Below are 17,607 nucleotides of genomic sequence, written 5' to 3'. Positions count from 1 at the left end.
ACATAACTTAAGACTAATATTTATATTTACTTTTTCAAGGCAATCAGTTTCAAGGATGTTTTAAGATGAACTTATCAGATTTTACTGTACATAGCAGCACACCGACATAAGACTGATGATAACCTTCTCGCTCGTACTTTTCTTATAATTTCATATGCACATATCGTCCATGTTGAGAATATGATGAAGGGTCACAAAGTTTCTGAGTGTTTCAGTGGTGTGAAGTCAGCAAGGAGTCAATTTTGACCCGAACTCGAGCACCATGGAGTGGCTTAATGTCTGTTATTAGTGTGTTTATGACTGACTGAGGAAGTGCACTCACTCAGCCATCTTCCTATTTACTAATCAGAAACATAGAAGCTATTAGTGCCTCCACTGGTGCTAGATCAAATTAGCATTTAGACACACACACTCAGACTCTCACTGCTAATATAATTATTGGTCAAGAAGCAGAGAGCTGTGTGTGTGGAGCTGTGCATGTGTGTGTGTGTGTGTGTGTGTGTGTGTGTGTGTGTGTGTGTGTGTGTGTGTGTGTGTGTGTGTGTGTGTGTGCGCGTGTGCTCCTGCTGTTTGAAATTGAACATGTACTGAAGTTTCTGCTTGATTCAGATGTTCCGGAGTAAAACCTCTTGGAAACTGCCTTGTTGTGCGGCACCATTAAGTCTTCTCATCATGTACTTGACTGCAGTTTGTTAGCGGTGCTACTGTAATTGAGCCCAAGTGAGTATGACCTCACCCAGACTGCTGCTGAAGTGCTCTTCTTATTAGATTATGTGTAGTCAGCTGAAGGGCCGTGCCTCGATGATATCTCCATAGATCGATGAGAAGCTGACACCCAAAAACCATGTCTGCCAGCCAAATAACTGCTAGCATTTGCTCTTACAATTGCATTACAAGGGAAGCTACTGATAGCACATTACTCATCACTGTCATGTCAGTATCGGGTCATCACAGCAAGCATCTGACACTGAAAATCTCAACAGATTACCAGAATAAATATTGGCATTGAACATTTATGTAAACCATAGATATGTTAGTCAACTTGTTTATTTGTAATTTTGGATCCCCATTTGTTGCTACCAGGGTAGTAACTATTCTTCCTGGGGGCCACACATAAAAAAAAAACATACATAACATACAAACACATAAACATTAACCTAAACTGAAACCCATATACCCACCCAGCACATCCTAGATTACCCTTTATTACCCATCCCAAATAGCCAAATAGTCTTAACTTGTGCTTTAACAATTATTCATATCAACTTCTAACTTCTAAACAACTTCAGAAGTTTTTAATCACAGACTTTAGACTTATTAGAACTAATTATTAGACAGCTGGTGTCTCACACCAAAATCAAACCAGCTTTAAAAAAAAAAAAGTAGTAGAGCAGATAAGAAGGAAATATGTATCTTAGATTTTGGGGTGAACTGTCCCTTTATGGCTTAAAGTGAAGTGTGTTTGCTTCATTGACAGGTCTGACAGTATATCACAGTGAGCTGCATCGGTTACTCTTTTCTCGTCCCCACCTCATCAAGCCATGGCTTTGACAAATATAGATTCTTTTTTTATTTGTGGCTTCAGTTAGTGCCAGTTTCCCAACAAGCAAGAAACAAATTCAGACTTTCAAACACTTTGTCCATGTTTTCTGGTCTTTGTAGTGGTGTTCCAGTTGTCCTATATTTACACAAAGAGGCCCTGCAGAGCTCCACAGCTGCTCATTAAAACATCAGCCAAAGACAATTCTGGCCATATCTGGAACTTTATGGTCCTCAGTGGCCGGTGGCACAGTGCAGGTTGATGCTGTCTCTTGATTCGGCCCATTAAGGACAACACTGTACAGATGCTTAGTGGAAAAGATGAGGGCTCTTTCCATGCCTGCTGGCAGATGGTCCACCATTTTCACTCCATTTAACACTCGGTCGTTTTAGCTCCCCCTCGCTGATTTCACCACTTTTTACCCATTTCAGCAAAACAGCACTGAAGGTTTGTCAGTGAAGCAGGATGTCTGTGTTTTGAGTTCTTGTCAGTGTTGAATTAGCATGATGATGGTCAGAACTTATTGGTGTGGTGATCATGTTGGCAGTGTTGATCATTGGTCTGTCAGTAGTTCAAGATTGTCCTCAACAGGAAAATGACCTTGTTTTTTGTTCAGATACTTAACGTGACCTTTATTTACCTGATGAGGACCTCTGTGGCTGTGCAGATTATAACTGTTATCTCCAAAAAGCAGGGGTGGAAGCAGCATGATGTTGTTTTAGTACAGGTAAGAAGTCAGGGTGGATGGTTGTGTAGCTATAGAAATGTAGATACAGCGTTCTCTGTTTGACCTGCGTCTGCGCCACTACAAAATCGACTGTAACTCACTTTATTCCTAACCGATTTTCATGAAATTGATTCTGTTATAAACATCGGAAAGTTAACATGATAGAGGTCATTTGTTTTAATGAATCTCAGTTCCTGGAGGTGATCTAATCAGCTCTATGACAAAACAGTCATCTCTGAATAGACAAAACACTGGGACATGCAGCTCCAGTTTCTGAATAAGCATCATCCAGTGATGGAGTGTAACAAAGTACGTTCATTCAAGTACGTTAGTGCAGTTTTGAGGTACTGGCACTTTACTTAAATATTTGTATTTTATGCTACTTTAAATGTTCATGCAATTTCACTTAATTGAACGTCATACTGACACTTAGCCCAGCATGTCCTAGCGTTGTGTCACTTTCCAGTGTTTTCAACAAAACAAATTTCCTGAAAATCATTCAGAATTAACCAAGTTACAGTCAATTTTGTAGTGAAATCTGCATCTCTCTATACACACGTATTTGATCTTGACCTTCCCAGTATGGCGCCTGTGCGGATGCATCACAGTGAGCTTAGAGCAGCTGTCATGAGGTATCTATGTTTCTATATCTATGGATGGTTGGACAGCATGATACTTTGACACGGGGGACAGTTTTCCATCAACAGTCAACCTTAACTAAACCATTTTTTGTTGGAATGATTCTGTGCCAGACTAAGAGATGTACAGCAGTTTCAGCAGTGAGGTTCAACCATGGGCCAAAATTTTCAGCATTGTTCAGCATTGGAGCCATCGTACTTTTACAGTACAGGTGCCGTGGAGACGCAGACCTGTGTTTACTCAGTGGTTGCTGGTGTTTTATTTCTTTTAAGAATAAAACTGACATTTTTGACCCCACGGCCATCAAAGCATAAAAACATACATTATACTATTTCTGAGTGTCATTCTGGGCTTTTGCCTTGGAATTTGTCATTTTTCACCAGTTGACTTCATTTTTACCATTTAACCATTTTTCCCTAATCCTGAAGCTTTTAAGCTCAAAGTGCATTCCATATTACCATCTTATTAAAGCCCCGTGTTTTCTCCTCCTTTGTTCTTTGCTGTTTCACTTTGTTTTCGTCCCAGTGAAACTACATGAACCCCGGTGTGCTGCTGTCACTTTGATACATGGCCTCATGCTTCGCTGCACATTGAATATCAGACAAAAGAGCCCAAATTCCCCCCACAGTCTGCTGATAGATAACACAGAGCCGATTCAATCCACACGGTCTTTCATAAACCTTATCAGGATCCAGAGTTGCGCTTGCCTCGGGTGTGATGGCAGTGACTATTTCATCATTAGAAAAAAATGCTGTGTGTGTTTATGGGAGCGCTGTTGATGGATTGTAGTGCATGCGGCCCGGTCACTCCTCAGGTGATAGATTATGGTAATGGATGATTTCACTACAATCACACGCTTTATTTGTCCTGCAGTTATGAACCGATAATGCATCATGATTAAACAGACTCGCTCTTCAACACGCTCACACATACACTGCAGGGGTCTGCAGGCTTTTCTCTTTGCTTACAGAGCCATACATTCTGATTTACAGAATGCAGCATCAGCTAGTTTTACTGTGGCAAACTTTCACTCAAACTACTTGTTGTTAGTGTCTGCTGTGAGTGTGTTTACAGACTTCAGAGTACTTTATTCCTTTAGAGCAGGGGTACTCAACACAAATGACAGAGGGCATTTCTAGGATTTTAGGAGGTTTTCAGGATTTTGGGATGATTTTGGGATTTTAAGACAATTTCAGGATTTTATGACATTTTTCAGATTTTAGGACATATCAAGGATTTTGGCATGTTTCTGGGATTTGAAGAAAGTTGTAGGATTTTATGACATTTATCAGATTTTAGTACATTTGAGGATTTTAGGATATTTCTCAGATTTTACAATGTTTCTAGGATTTTGGGACGTTTCTGAGATTTTAAGACGTTTTTAGGATTGCAGGACAGTTCCCAGATTTTAGTATTCCAAGGATTTTAGGATATTTTCAGGATTTTAAGACATTTTTAGACATTTCTCGGAATTTAGGACCTCTTTTGGAATTATAGACATTTCAGGGTTTTTAGCACGCATCCAGGACTTCTGGGGCTTAGCTGTTGCATCTGTCAGGGGGTGTGGGGGATCACTGGCACTTTAAAAAAAAAAAAAGCTATTTTGATGCTTAATTTTTGTGTAGATTTTGCCCGCAGGTTGTAAGTTGACTATCACTGCTTTAGATGATTGTAGGTAAAGAAAGGCCATCGGAGTATTTCCAACAGTTAAATGAGGATTAAATTTTCCTGATAGACTACAAACAATAAGACACCACAAGACTCAAAAGAAGCCAAACCCCAGAGCGCAGTCATAGGAAACATCCAATCACTGAGCCCTAAAATGTCACCACCATGCAGCTAATGACAGGGTGAAATTGGGACATCAATGGGGCACGGCAGTCATTTTACATTCTAAGATCAGTTTACTCTTCATGATGATTATTATTCAGCCTGTGTAGAAAGAGTTGAGGACCTCTGGACGAGCTCTGCTGAGGCTCGAAGAACAAAATTCTAACAGGAAAGCTGTGAAACAAACTGGAGGTGTTGCTTTTGTTTTCAGTGTCTTCTCCATGGCAACAGTGAAATATATTCATGAGTGCTGTGGTATTTACTCACATCAGACATCACAAACACTTGAAAAGGACTTGAATTATTCATTAGCCATGGCCCTGACATAACCCTGTAGTATCAATGAATCATCAAGTAGATCTGTGTGTTTCTTTGTTGTGGAATATTCAAGTTATTATTACAATTAAACTGCCGCCAGCACTTCAGAGACTGGTTAATTGTGAACAATTATTCTGTAATTTATGTAAAAAGATTCAGTTTGTGAAGACTTTGCAAAAGATACATCCAGGAGACCCTGAAGAACGTGTTACAGGTCTGACTTTAGTCGTCAAAATACCATGAGACAAAGAAAAGTTAGTTAGTGAGTTAAAAAAAAAAAACGACTTAAACTATTAATGACATTTAGCCCATTTTTGACGTAAAACTTTGTTTTGCTTGTCTTTTTCCAGGGTTTATAAAAATCTTTTCATTTTTATGGCAATCCTCCTGGGCTGTGTTATTATCAGTTGCCCTTACAGTACATTTTTAAGCAGCGCATTACCCCTATATAGTATTTTTAAACACTATACAAGCATTTTATACATTGTTTCAACACACCAATCACCAGGGAAAATATTGGCATTGTGCATTTCTGCAACACATGGATACTTTATTTTTACCCATTACAATGTAGTGAATACATCGCAACGTTGTGGTTAGGTTTAGGCACAAAACTGACTTGGTTATGATTAGGTAAGAAATATGTTTTGGCTTAAAATACCTAGTTTTGGGAGCAGTCTCCCTGCTGGAAACACAGTGATGTCTCTGTAAAATAGCCAGTTTTGGTGCCACTGTTACTACAGGAAATGCAACGATGTCTTTTCAGGGCATTATCATTATAATGCATCAATATCTCAGTAAAAAACAACGGCTATTTGAGCTGTTATTTGATTCCTAATCAAGACAAACTGGTAAGAATTCCTTTACCTTGTAATATGGACATCAAAACGGTTTTGAAATGTAATGGAATAATGTGCAAATGTGACATACCCATAGTGTACGAAGAGGTAGAATGCCACCTTTTTTTCTTTCTTTTTTTCTTTTTTGAGTTGGATGGAAAGCTCAAATCAGCCTCTAAATAGACCCTGAGGTGAGGTTATTTAGTCAACTGCTGTTTCCAAAGTCAGAATCAGCTTTGTAGAAAGTCTTGCTGGCTTGAGCTTAATATATAATATATTTATAATTTGTTTTTAATTTGACAAGCAATCACTTATGATGCTCTGTTGTGTGCAGCTTTTTATTCTGTGTTTTGTGGATGATGAGCTATTTTGTGTAGTTTTGTGTTAAATTGTCTGTCTTGCGTCTTCTTTGTATCACTTTACATCATGTGCTGTTGTGTGTATGATTTGTCTTGTGTGTGTCTTTCATTTTCTCTCTCTTCTTGTACTTTATATTTTATATTGTATTTTCTTATATTACATTTCCATGTCTTTGTGCTGTGTATTCGCTCTGACCTGCAGATGCAAATTAGCTGTAAGGTATAATCTGGTACTGTGCATCAAATGTATGTTTTTTAAACTGTACATGGTCCCTTTTAAATAAAATACATAAATGAAATAAAATAAATTGTCATAACCCATTAAAAAATCAGACTACTGCCTTGAGACTGAATAACATCCACATCAAGGTGTTGCTGCCACCTCTCCTTCAAGTGAGTTTTTTTCACTTTTTATATTTATTTTTGTCCTCTCTTGTTTATCCCTGTCAATCTGTCCCGTCTTTATTTTCCGTCTCATTTTGGTGCTTAATTGGTGCGGTCACACCTTCAACTGCAGGGTTCCTCTCAGAGCATTTTCCCAGATGGACATCTCATAGTCACTTATTACAGTCTGCTGAGCCTGTCTGATGAGCAGATGTCTGAGGGGTCAGCAAGCCAAATGTTCACTGAGTGACCACACGAAGCCCGTGTGACCAGTGAGAGGAATGCTGATGTGAACCTTTTCATTAGAGGCCAACAGGAGTGTAAATCTGTGTACTTTGTCTTGAGAATTGGCCCTCTTGATAACAGCATACAGTGTTATTATTATTGTCAAAACAGTGTGCGTGAACAGCCTCTTTAAAACGGCGCTCAGCACTCCACTTTCCCTCCGATATTAGAATGCAAATGGAACTGAGCTGTTTCAATCGGAGCCGTGCCGAAAAAGAAAAAAAAGCCTCTTTTAAGAAAGGTTTGATGTTTGAATTGAAGAGCTGAAGAGAATCTTTTTTCTCTCTCTTTTTATTACCGTGCAGTTGCGCTCTAACAAGGCGAGGGCTTTTCAGAAGTGTATTTGATATACATGAGTAAGCACACATTTCCCATGCTAATTTTCGGCGCGGCAGTTCATCTCTCGCCCGCCGAGTGCAGGAATAGTAAACCGTTGACCCGGTGACTCCAGATGCCAGACAGGGCCCATCCCTGATTGGGCTCTACGGTGCTTCAATCAGCTTAATTGGCCGGGACTGTAGCATCAGTGAGAGGAGAGGAATGAGAGGAGAATGCTGGAATTGGGGTGAAAGAAACGCTGTATCGTGCACGCCTCATTATTTGTTGATTGACACGTCTGCGGGGGGGGTGAAGAACTGCCAGATCTCAGAAGGAAAACAAAACAAGTTTGATGTCGCTCTGACTTTGGATACATATTAGAATTTTGTTTTTGGAAGCTCAAACCGACAGATACACTTTGTGCAGCATGCATATATTAAAAGCAGAACTTGTTTAGTGGATGCAGTTTGGGTTTATGAGCTCTGCAGTTAGGTGGACGCACATTGCTTAATTCCAGCAGTAAGATAATTGGCTGTAAAAATGTAAATTTCAATGCAATTTCATCTTTATTCATGTGACGTGTCAGCAAAAGCGCATTCATGCATTTTCATGGGTGTTTTTTTTTATAATTTTTTTTATGAACGAATTTGCTCTCTTATTATATTTGTCTGAAAACATCCAGTTGCTTTGTTTAAAGGAGTTCAATTGTTTTAAAGAACTGCAGTAATTGTGTTTTCACCTGCAGTTTTTAAAGGTGAAATACCCCCATAAGCACGCATGAGCAGGAGGCACACAAAAGCTGTGTGGAACAATGAGGGATGTAAAACTGGAACGGCTAAAAAAATGAATTTAACTCTTTAAAATCTGGGCAAATTGACCTGTTTTCTTTAAAAAAAAATCAAAAAGAAATGACCCAAAAACTAGACAGAAATTAGTAGAAAGCACAATAAAAATTACCAGAAAATTGTCAAAAACAAAGAAAGAAACAAACAAATGTTTACAGCTTAAAAACTGTCATTTATCTTTAAAGTAATTTTAAAGATATCTTGATGATAATTGGAAACAGTCATCTGGAAATTTCACCCTAGCTATTTAAAAAAAAAAAAAAAACAAAAAAAAAAAACAACCAAGATCTGGTTTTTTTTCCCAATTTGCAGGACATTTCTTGCCAAGTTGCCTATCACCCTTTTTAGTTTTTTTTTTTGTTTTTTTTTTAGGTGTTGTTTTGATTTGCACTGGGATAGAGCCAAAAACAGATACATTGTTGCGTTACCTGCCCATGAAAAGCTTTTTCTTTTTTTTTCTTTTCCTTTTATTTTATGAGATGTTGTTGCATTTTATGCCAGGATAGTGCCACAAAAAGCGTTTTTATCAGAGATTTTGAGATTTCCAGCAGGGATGTGCCACCAAAGTGGGTATTTTTTATCCTAACCGAGTGGTTTTTATGCCTTAACATAACCACATGTTAAGCACACCATTGTTGAAACGTAATGAAACTTAATGTTTTAACATTTCTGCTTCATAATAACATTATAAGTAAAGTAAGTAAATATAATGTATCTGTGGTTTGCAGAAACATATAATGCCAACATTTATTCTGGTGACTGCACTGTGTCTCTGCTTGATAACATAGACTGAACATAGAAACAGAATTTTCTTGATGAAGGACAAAGATGTGTCTTTTTCCCTTTGTGCCTCTGGGTCAGAGTTCATCAATTTTAACTTTTCTTGCAGCGCTGCCATCCTGCTTGTGATTTCAGCAGCCGTCACGCTCTTTTCAATCGATTCTCCACCCTTCACAGAGAATGAAAAGGAGGCAGCGGCCCCGCCCAGCTCCGTATGTTTGGTGTGATTTCAGCTTAGTCTGTCACACCTCTGTACATTTCTGCTGTCACTCTCTGAAACACCCCATACTGTATAAAAAGCACAATTCTACACCGAGCAGAATCGATCAAAAATATCATAAGCCAGGATGTATGTAGTGAAGAGGAGTTTTTTGAAGCAGCAGCAGACAGTTTAATGTACCACTTATTCTTTCTCTGAGTCAGCGCAGCAGTTAATTCAGCTGTGAAATCAGACGGCCGCTGTGATGTCCCATCTGTTTGATCACTCTTCAATAGTCTGAGTGTTGGAAATGACGGCTGTGTTCTTGACCGATGGCTCGGTATTGATTTTGGTGTGTGTGCCTCTGTGATGTGGACAGTATGTAAATAATGTGGGGTTCATGGCTGCTCTCATTTGCACCTCAGTGATGAAGAGGTTTCTGTACACCTCTCTGAGCTCAATATGCCACAACAGAGACATGGAGGTTCAGCCTGAGACGAATGGGACGAATATCGCTGCTCGTAAACGATCCCAGTGTGTGATATAAAAAAATCTGTTTCCACCATGTTGTTTTTACAAAGACTGTGTATCATAGTTATATTTAACCCTTTGAAACCTCAGCAAATTGGCTTCAATTATTTCAAAAGAGCAACTTCAAAAAAATCGCAGCAATAAAAACAAGAAATTAAAAAAAAAAAACTAAACAAACAACAACAAAATCGAGAAAACACACACACACACACATAAACGCGCACCAACAAGAAAATTACCTGAAAGTTTAAAAAAAAAACAGAAAGAGGCATAAGAAAGGAATAAGAAAAGGGCTATAAGAAAAGAATAAAAAATAGGCAATAAACTTGGAAGAAAGTGCTAGTATGCACAGTTTGGTCTATTTGTAACATTTCTGGAAGTTTCCCTGTTTTTTCACCAAAAAAAAAAATCTAATAATTTCATCTCTCACCTAAACTAATTTCCAGGTCATTTCTCGTCACCATTTCCTAATTTTCTACAACATTGGGAAACAAACCCCATTTCCTTGTGAGGCATCTCTTGCTGTTTCCCTTTTTCCCAAGTTTTAAAAGACACCAAATTAATTTTCTCATCAAAGAAAAGGTTTTTTCAAAGGTTTTAATACTTGTGGAAGGCGTCTGAACACAGCACAAGAGAGCTTATCAGTCCAGGTCTCAAAGGGTTAAGAAAGTGCTAAAAAAAATAAAGGAAATGTAAGAGTTTAAATAACATAAAATGTCTACATTTTTGTTTGTTTGTTTGTTTGTTTTTTTGTTTTTGTTTTTTTATACCTTAGATTCCCATCAGCGAATTTTGTGGTCATTTTCTTGTCACCTTTTTTTCACAACTTTTTAATTGTTTTTAATGTTTTATTTTTGGTATTTGCAGGAATTCTATTTCCAAGTTGCTGATTGCATTTTTTTTCTCATGTACTGAGACTACTGTACTGTACTAAAAGAAATCAAACTATTTTCTCAGGTTTCAGAAGTTTAAATGCTTGTGAAAGGTGCCTGAATGCAGCACAAGAAAACTGTTGTTGATACAGGTGTTAAAGTGTTAACAGTTCCTTCCTTTTGTTCACTTGTGCTTTTTAGCTGTTCCTGTTCCAGTTACTGAGAGGCCTGTCCTACATCCACCAGAGGTACATCCTTCACCGTGACCTGAAACCACAAAACCTGCTCATCAGCGACACTGGAGAGCTCAAGCTGGCTGACTTTGGTGAGTAGGCTGGTAACTGGTGCCGTTTTTTTTGTGTTTCTGCAAAATTTAGGAATAAATACCCCCTCTGTGCTTCAGTTCTGATGTGATGACAGAGTGACACAGTTACTGTTGAACTTATCAGTACCGATATGCCCACATTTTGATCAGAATCTACACAAATCTGCATCTGCTGTTGTCATGTTTTCCTACAGGAGAAGCAAAGTTTATTTTTAGATTTTCCAGGAGTTAAATGGCCTTTGTTTAAGGCGATGAAACACTTTCCACTCAAATATGGATCAGGGTGATGGTTATAGGTTATATAGTGAAATATCCTTTACAGGACAGTTTGTGACTGGTTTCTGAATTTAAGTGTTTTTTGTTATTCTTCATGACTGTATAGTATTGGCATTTCTACATTTTTTGGTAACACTTTCTATGAAGACCACATTAACGTCCATATATTCAATTTTTTTCGACAAAATGATAATACATGGGCTTAAATCACAATGAAATAAAACATACTGCAAGTATAAAGTATAATTATTTAAAACCGGGGGTGTTTCCAAAATTTGAGGACATTTGGGGCTTAGTCCATACCTTTGTAGGAAAAAAAAAATCACCCAAATTTCTGGGTGATTTATTTTTTCCTTTAAATTTCAGGGTAATTTTAAAAAAAAGTTTTGGCATTTTTCTATTTCTTTAAAAGTTTTGGGTTTGGGTTTAAAATGTTTGGTGATTTTGTAGTTTTTTTCTGATGATTTTTTAAGAAAATATTTTACCCATGGCAATAATAATAATTAACAATATTTGTTGCTTTTTTTGGGGGGGGGTAATATTCGTGTTAATATATGCATATATTAACACATATGAACAATTTCTCTTGTTCGATGCTAAATGTGTCAGAAAATCATTTTTGTGTATCTCTGTCAAAATTTTTTTCACCTCTTGTGAAATGTAAAAGGTGACTCGTGACTCAATTTGAACTCGGGGGGTTACATAAATGTATCCAATCACGTGATTTGGGGTGACCAGCTAACCTTGACTATTGTATAAAACCATATTTGACTTGTTCTTAATATGCAGCTTGTAATAGTAGAGCAAACAGAGCAACTTCTCAGTTATACGTGTGTTTGGATATTAGTCAGTAAACACTTATTTACGTTTTCAAAGACTTTGGTTGAGATCTAATTGGTTCATGTCGCCCCTCTGCAGCCTCTGCTGACATAGTGACAGGTGTGGGTGGTACAGGTACAGTGAAAAGTTGTCTGCAGCTCCGTATCCATGCTGTACTTACAGAAGATAAAAACTCTGACCTCTGACTTTAAGTCGACCATGTCATCCTCTTTGAAAGCATTCTGTGGGTCCAACATGTTGTCTGCCATGTTCTTGGTAGCTATGAGGCATCATAAGAAGACACAGATTGTCTCAAAAGACAGAAATATTGTGTAGTCTGATCCCAGCATCATGGGAGTCTTAGACCTGCCATCTTGGGGGGAATCCTTTTACTTTTTGGCCCCAGCATTTGGGTGGCTTTGGATGGTCTGTTGGTGCAGCCATCTGTCCAGCACTTTGGCCAAGATCACAATATCTCAACAACCAGTTGACCTGTTGACCCTTTTCTTTCCCTGACTTTTCATCTAGTGCCAGAATTTCCAGTTGATGCAAGTCATTGAAACCAAAGAGCAGATCACGATGAAAGTGAATGAGAACAATTATACTCCCATCTATTTTGGGTAGACTGTGTGTGTGTGTGTGTGTGTGTGTGTGTGTGTGTGTGTGTGTGTCTGTGTGTGTGTGTGTGTGTGTGTGTGTGTGTGTGTTAGGAACCCTCCTAAAGTGGCACCATATGGCTTGGATCCATGCTCAGTAAACACTGCTTACATGGGCTGTCTGGCATCCTGGGGGGCAGAAAATCCAGCCTTCTGTACACACCATCCACCCCTCCATCCATCTGTCAGTCTATCTATCCATCCATCCGTACGTCCATCTATCCAACATTTGTCTGTCCATCCATCCATCCATCTATCCACCCATCCACATCCGTTTGTCTGCTCATCCGTCCATCCATCCATCCACATCCGTTTGTCCACCCGTCCGACAGTCCATCTATCCATCTATCCATTCGTCCATCTATCCATCCATCTGTCTGTCCATCCATCCATCCATCTATCCATCCGTCCACATTCGTTTGTCTGCTCATCTGTCCGTCTATCCATCCACATCCATTTGTCCATCCGTCTGTCTGTCCATCCATCCAGTCTTCATCCGTCTTTCCGTCCATCCGTTCATCTGTCCGTCCATCCATCCATCTCTCCATTCATTCATCAATCCATCCATTCATCATTCGTCTGGCCGTCTATCCATTCATCCATCTGTTCTATCATCCATCCATCTATTCATCCACATCCATCCGTCCATCCATCCATCCATCCATCCACATCCATTTGTCCATTCATCCATCCGTCCATCCATCCATCCATCCATCCATCCATCCACATCCGTCTGTCCGTTCATCCGTCCATCCATTTATCCACATCCATCCGTCCGTCCGTCCATCCATTCATCCACATCCATTTGTCCATCCATCCGTCCATTTGTCCGTCCGTCCATCCATCCATCCATCCATCCAATATCCTTACGCCCTCAAACCTTCCTTCCTCTCCACCATCCATCTTCCTCCATCCCTCCATCCCTCTGCCCAGACAGATTGGGGGAGGAGGAAGGTGGCAGCTTCATCAATAATGCAAACTGTGCTTTAGCGCAGAAACATTACTGCGAGGGAAATGAGAGGGAAAAAATAATGGACAAAATACCAAATGAGCGAAAATGAAAATCCCTGGCCTATGAGTGTGTCGCTGGAGCTGTGCTCATCAACAAACACGCACAAACACAGAATCAGCCTTTGCCTCAGGGATACCAGATGAGGAAGGTGAAGGCTGCCTGTGTGTGTGTATGTGTGTGTGTGTGTGTGTGTGTGTGTGTGTGTGTGTGTGTGTGAGAGAGAGAGAGAGAGAGAGAGAGAGAGAGAGAGAGAGAGAGAGAGAGAAAGATTGTGTGGCCGCCAGGGCTCCCTGTGGTCTCGGGGCCTTGGCAGCAGGAATACTAACGGCTGACAGCTGAGGCCCGTGGCGCTGGTTGGGGTAAAGGAGGGAGACAGAGGCAGAGTGTCAACAAAGGAGGGGCTGAGAGGGACAATAAGAGGTGGGGACACTCAGTGTGGCTGAGGCTGTGTGCTGATAGGACGGAGGGTACAAAGAGGAATAGATGAGGGATGTTTGCAATGAAGATGTATTAAGATAGGTCATGGGTCAGCTGATAAAGTGACAGTTGTGGAGTGTATTAGAAGCAATAAAAAGTAGTCCCTCCAGTTCTTGATTTTCTCTCCTTTGGTGCTCATAAGTGCTTGTGCTCTGATCAGTTTGTCCATCCAACTTTAGAGCAACAATTAGTCTTCCATGAGACATTGATTATGGACATTTATAAGGTCACAGACAGTAACTCCTAACTAGAAGTATTGCTACATTAACCCTATGAAGCCTGATTAAATCAGCTTAATTCCTTCAAAATCATGGAAAAGCGTCAATGATCAACTTAAGAAAAACTGACCAAAAATTTGCAACAAAAAAAAAAAAAAAAAATTTACAGGAAAATTATTTAAATATTTTCAAATAAATAAACAAATAAATAAATAAAATTATGACCTGAAAAGCTGCTTATAGAATGAAATATTTTTTTTAATAATTAACTATTTAATAATTATAAATACAGTTTTTGAAAATGTCCCCCCAGCTTTTGTTTTATAAATAATAATTTCCCAAAACCACTAAATTCTTGCAAATTGCAGAACAATTCTTGCCAAGTTGGTCCTTGTCTTTTTCCCCCAAGTTTTCCAACAAAGCAAACCAGTCTGCTCAGATATTAAAGGATTAAATACTTGTGAGGGCGACTAAACGCAGCACAGGAAAAGCTGGAAAACTGGAAAGCAAAATATATCAATTTGGGAAAACCTTCAGCTACTCTCAATCAATGATGAAAAATACCTATTTAGGATCTTGATAATTGCAGCAATGAAACAGAGACCCAAAGAGTGAGAAAACAAACAAACAAAAAAAAGTTACTCACAAAATAAAGAATATGGAAGATTTGTTTGAGAAGAGGTGGATGACGGAAGATAAGAAACTATAAGTACACCATAAAAATGTATGCCCAGTTACAGCCAAGGAAACAGACGGCCATGTTACAGAGCCTAGTAGTCATTTCTTCCTACTATTAATTAGTCTGCATCTCTTCACCTCCTTTTTTTCCTCTTTCACTTTTTTATTTTGCAGATATTTTTGTTATTTACATCTTTTTTTATCATTTATTTTCCCTTTGACTGAAAATTTTCTTTGTAATAAATTGCAAAACGAAAAAAAAAAATTGCATTTTGTGTCACTGAATCCAAGGCAACAATGGCCCACTTTTAATTTGACTTTTTTTTTTATTCATGTGAAGAACATTTAAATATGAAAATAGCTTTGTTACCAATCTAGTCATTTGGCAACCCCTGCCCACAGGATGGCACTCTGAGGCCCACCAGTGGGCCATGGCCACCGTTCAGTGAATGAGGGTCGCTGGCATAATGAAGTCACCACTGGCAAAGCTCTAATATTTAAAAATCATCACTACGTTTTCTGTTGCGTTCACAGCTTTCCTATTGTTGAGTGTAATTACATTTTCAGTTTGTGATGGCTGCTGGTTTTAACTTAGAGTTTTTAGAGTTGTTTATTGGTGTGCCCTGCATCCTACCTAATATGAGCAGAGATAGACTCCAGCTGATGCTACACTTTACTGGACTTCCCATAGGCCCATTGTAAACAGATGGTTCCCCCCAGCTTTACATTTCTGCTGTTGAGTATGGAAACTACTTCAAATCATTTCATTTTAAAGTCCAAACTGTTACATGAAATAAATGCACCGTAGACTACAATGTACAGATACATTCAAAGGTTCATTCTTCTTCATGTGATGTCACTAAGACTTGGCATGCCTAGATAAAAATGAATGTTTTGTTTTGGGTTTTTTTTTAAGATGGACATCATTAACCTTTTAAAAAGTGTCACATGTCGTAGAGTCTTGCATCAGTCAGTCACCAAAAAAATGTCCAATATTTGTTATATATTTAAAATTATGTTACAGAAAAAAATATCTCTATAAAATTGATTTTATTTGTAGCACTTTCTGAAGGCCACGTTCTTGTTTTCAGGTAATTTCCTTGAAACTTTTTACTAATTCTTGTTTCGTTGCTCATTGCTTTCCTCCCATGATTTTAAAAGAAATCCAGTCAGTTTGCTCAGGTTTCAAAGGTTTACAATAATTTATTGGTCACAGTTTTAATGGCCAAAATTAAATGGGCTACTTTGGGGTTAATTTATAGGGAATTTTTCATGCCACTGAACAGCGGGTCAATGTCAGTAAGAGGTGTGGACAAGAGCCCAACAGCATTGACATTTTCACACTTATCACAACACCAGTGACTTCACTTCATGCCTAAAAGATGGCCAGCTCACTTTAAAGCGGTAGATAATGTGCAGAGGTGAGGATCTGTGCAGAGGGGCGGGGGTGACTGAGTGGGGAGGGCTGCTTTCTCATCAGCCTCAGTAGCCAGAGCTGCTGGTTGTGGAGTGGCTCCAGATGCTCCCCTCTGCTCCTCTGTGGCTTTACTCACTTTTTAATGAGCTGCACAAACAAGCAGCACATAAGGAGCCACGTTTCATATCAAGGACACAACTAATGGAGGCCAACTTAAGCGGCGTGTGGGGGGCCATTTGTATTGTTTGTTTAGTGGAGCTGCTGTGTAGATCAGAATCACTGCATCCCTGTTGGAGTACACACACATACATAGGGCCTACAGTGCAAAAAGTGTATCCTATGAAATACCACGTGGAGTAGACCCGGCACGTCTTGTTTGTATTATTATATTATTGTTAAATTTGTTTTTAAAACATTGATAAAAAGTTTTACTTTCTTCACCTGCAGTGTCTCCCCTTAAAATCACGGATAAAAAAAAGCCATGAAAGACAAAATGACCCAAAAATTTGCAAAGACATTATCTTCGAAAAAGTGCGGAAAAATTATAACAGTTTAATAAAATAATTTTTAATGTTATTATGATAATTTAAATACAGTTTATCCCTTCCTTTTTTTGAACCGATATTTTTGCTTTTTTTACCCATGCCTTTGAAAAAAATTGCTTGGGTTAAAGGTTTAAAAACTTGTGAAAGGGGTCTGAAAGCAGCACAACAAAAGGGATGTCACTTTCACACAGTTTATAAGGTGATTTGCTAGAGGCATCTGCTATTATTCATTATTTGCATCATGCACGATAGACATTAAAAAAAATATACAAAATCTATGCAGCAGTAGCAGAACTAGTCTTTTTTTATTCCACACATTTTCCTTCCCCTGTCAAAACCTGGCACCTCTACATTACCTATAATGCATCTCTGCTGCCAACAGTTCAGCAGTGCTATGCTAGTGGTGGTCGATATAGCCTTGAGCCAATAGCCTCTAGCAGACATGAGATGCGTGTTACAGAGGTCTGATAAGCTCAGTTCTACATCTGCAGATTTCCTCTGAACCCTAGTACTCTGGGTACTTTTCACTGCAAGTAGTGTTACAGGGCAGTGTTGTAAGTGTGTTGTTTGTAGCATGTGCATTCACAAGAGGACATACTTACATGTTCCTTAGTGATGCTATACAACATGAGCTTTGCTGATATTTGTAACAAAGGAAATGCACTGAAAATCTTTGTCTTAATGCCTTTTGGTGACGAGAGAGCAATCTTTGCTGTAT

The 17,607-nt window shown here is 38.8% G+C and overlaps 1 protein-coding gene across 1 annotated transcript in view; it reads left to right on the top strand.

The window, feature by feature from the left end:
- Nucleotides 1-17,607, top strand: part of cdk14 (cyclin-dependent kinase 14) — a 229,031-nt gene that overhangs the window by 100,778 nt on the left and 110,646 nt on the right. Inside the window, exon 8 of the mRNA XM_042490904.1 lies at nucleotides 10,668-10,791. Within this exon, the coding sequence (XP_042346838.1) occupies nucleotides 10,668-10,791 (124 nt within the window). The remainder of the gene's footprint in view (nucleotides 1-10,667; nucleotides 10,792-17,607) is intronic.

This window comes from Plectropomus leopardus, chromosome 7, assembly GCF_008729295.1.
Source record: "Plectropomus leopardus isolate mb chromosome 7, YSFRI_Pleo_2.0, whole genome shotgun sequence".
Lineage (NCBI taxonomy): Eukaryota > Metazoa > Chordata > Actinopteri > Perciformes > Serranidae > Plectropomus > Plectropomus leopardus.
Note: the sequence above shows the minus strand (reverse complement) of the source record. Positions and strands in the feature narration are given on the sequence as shown.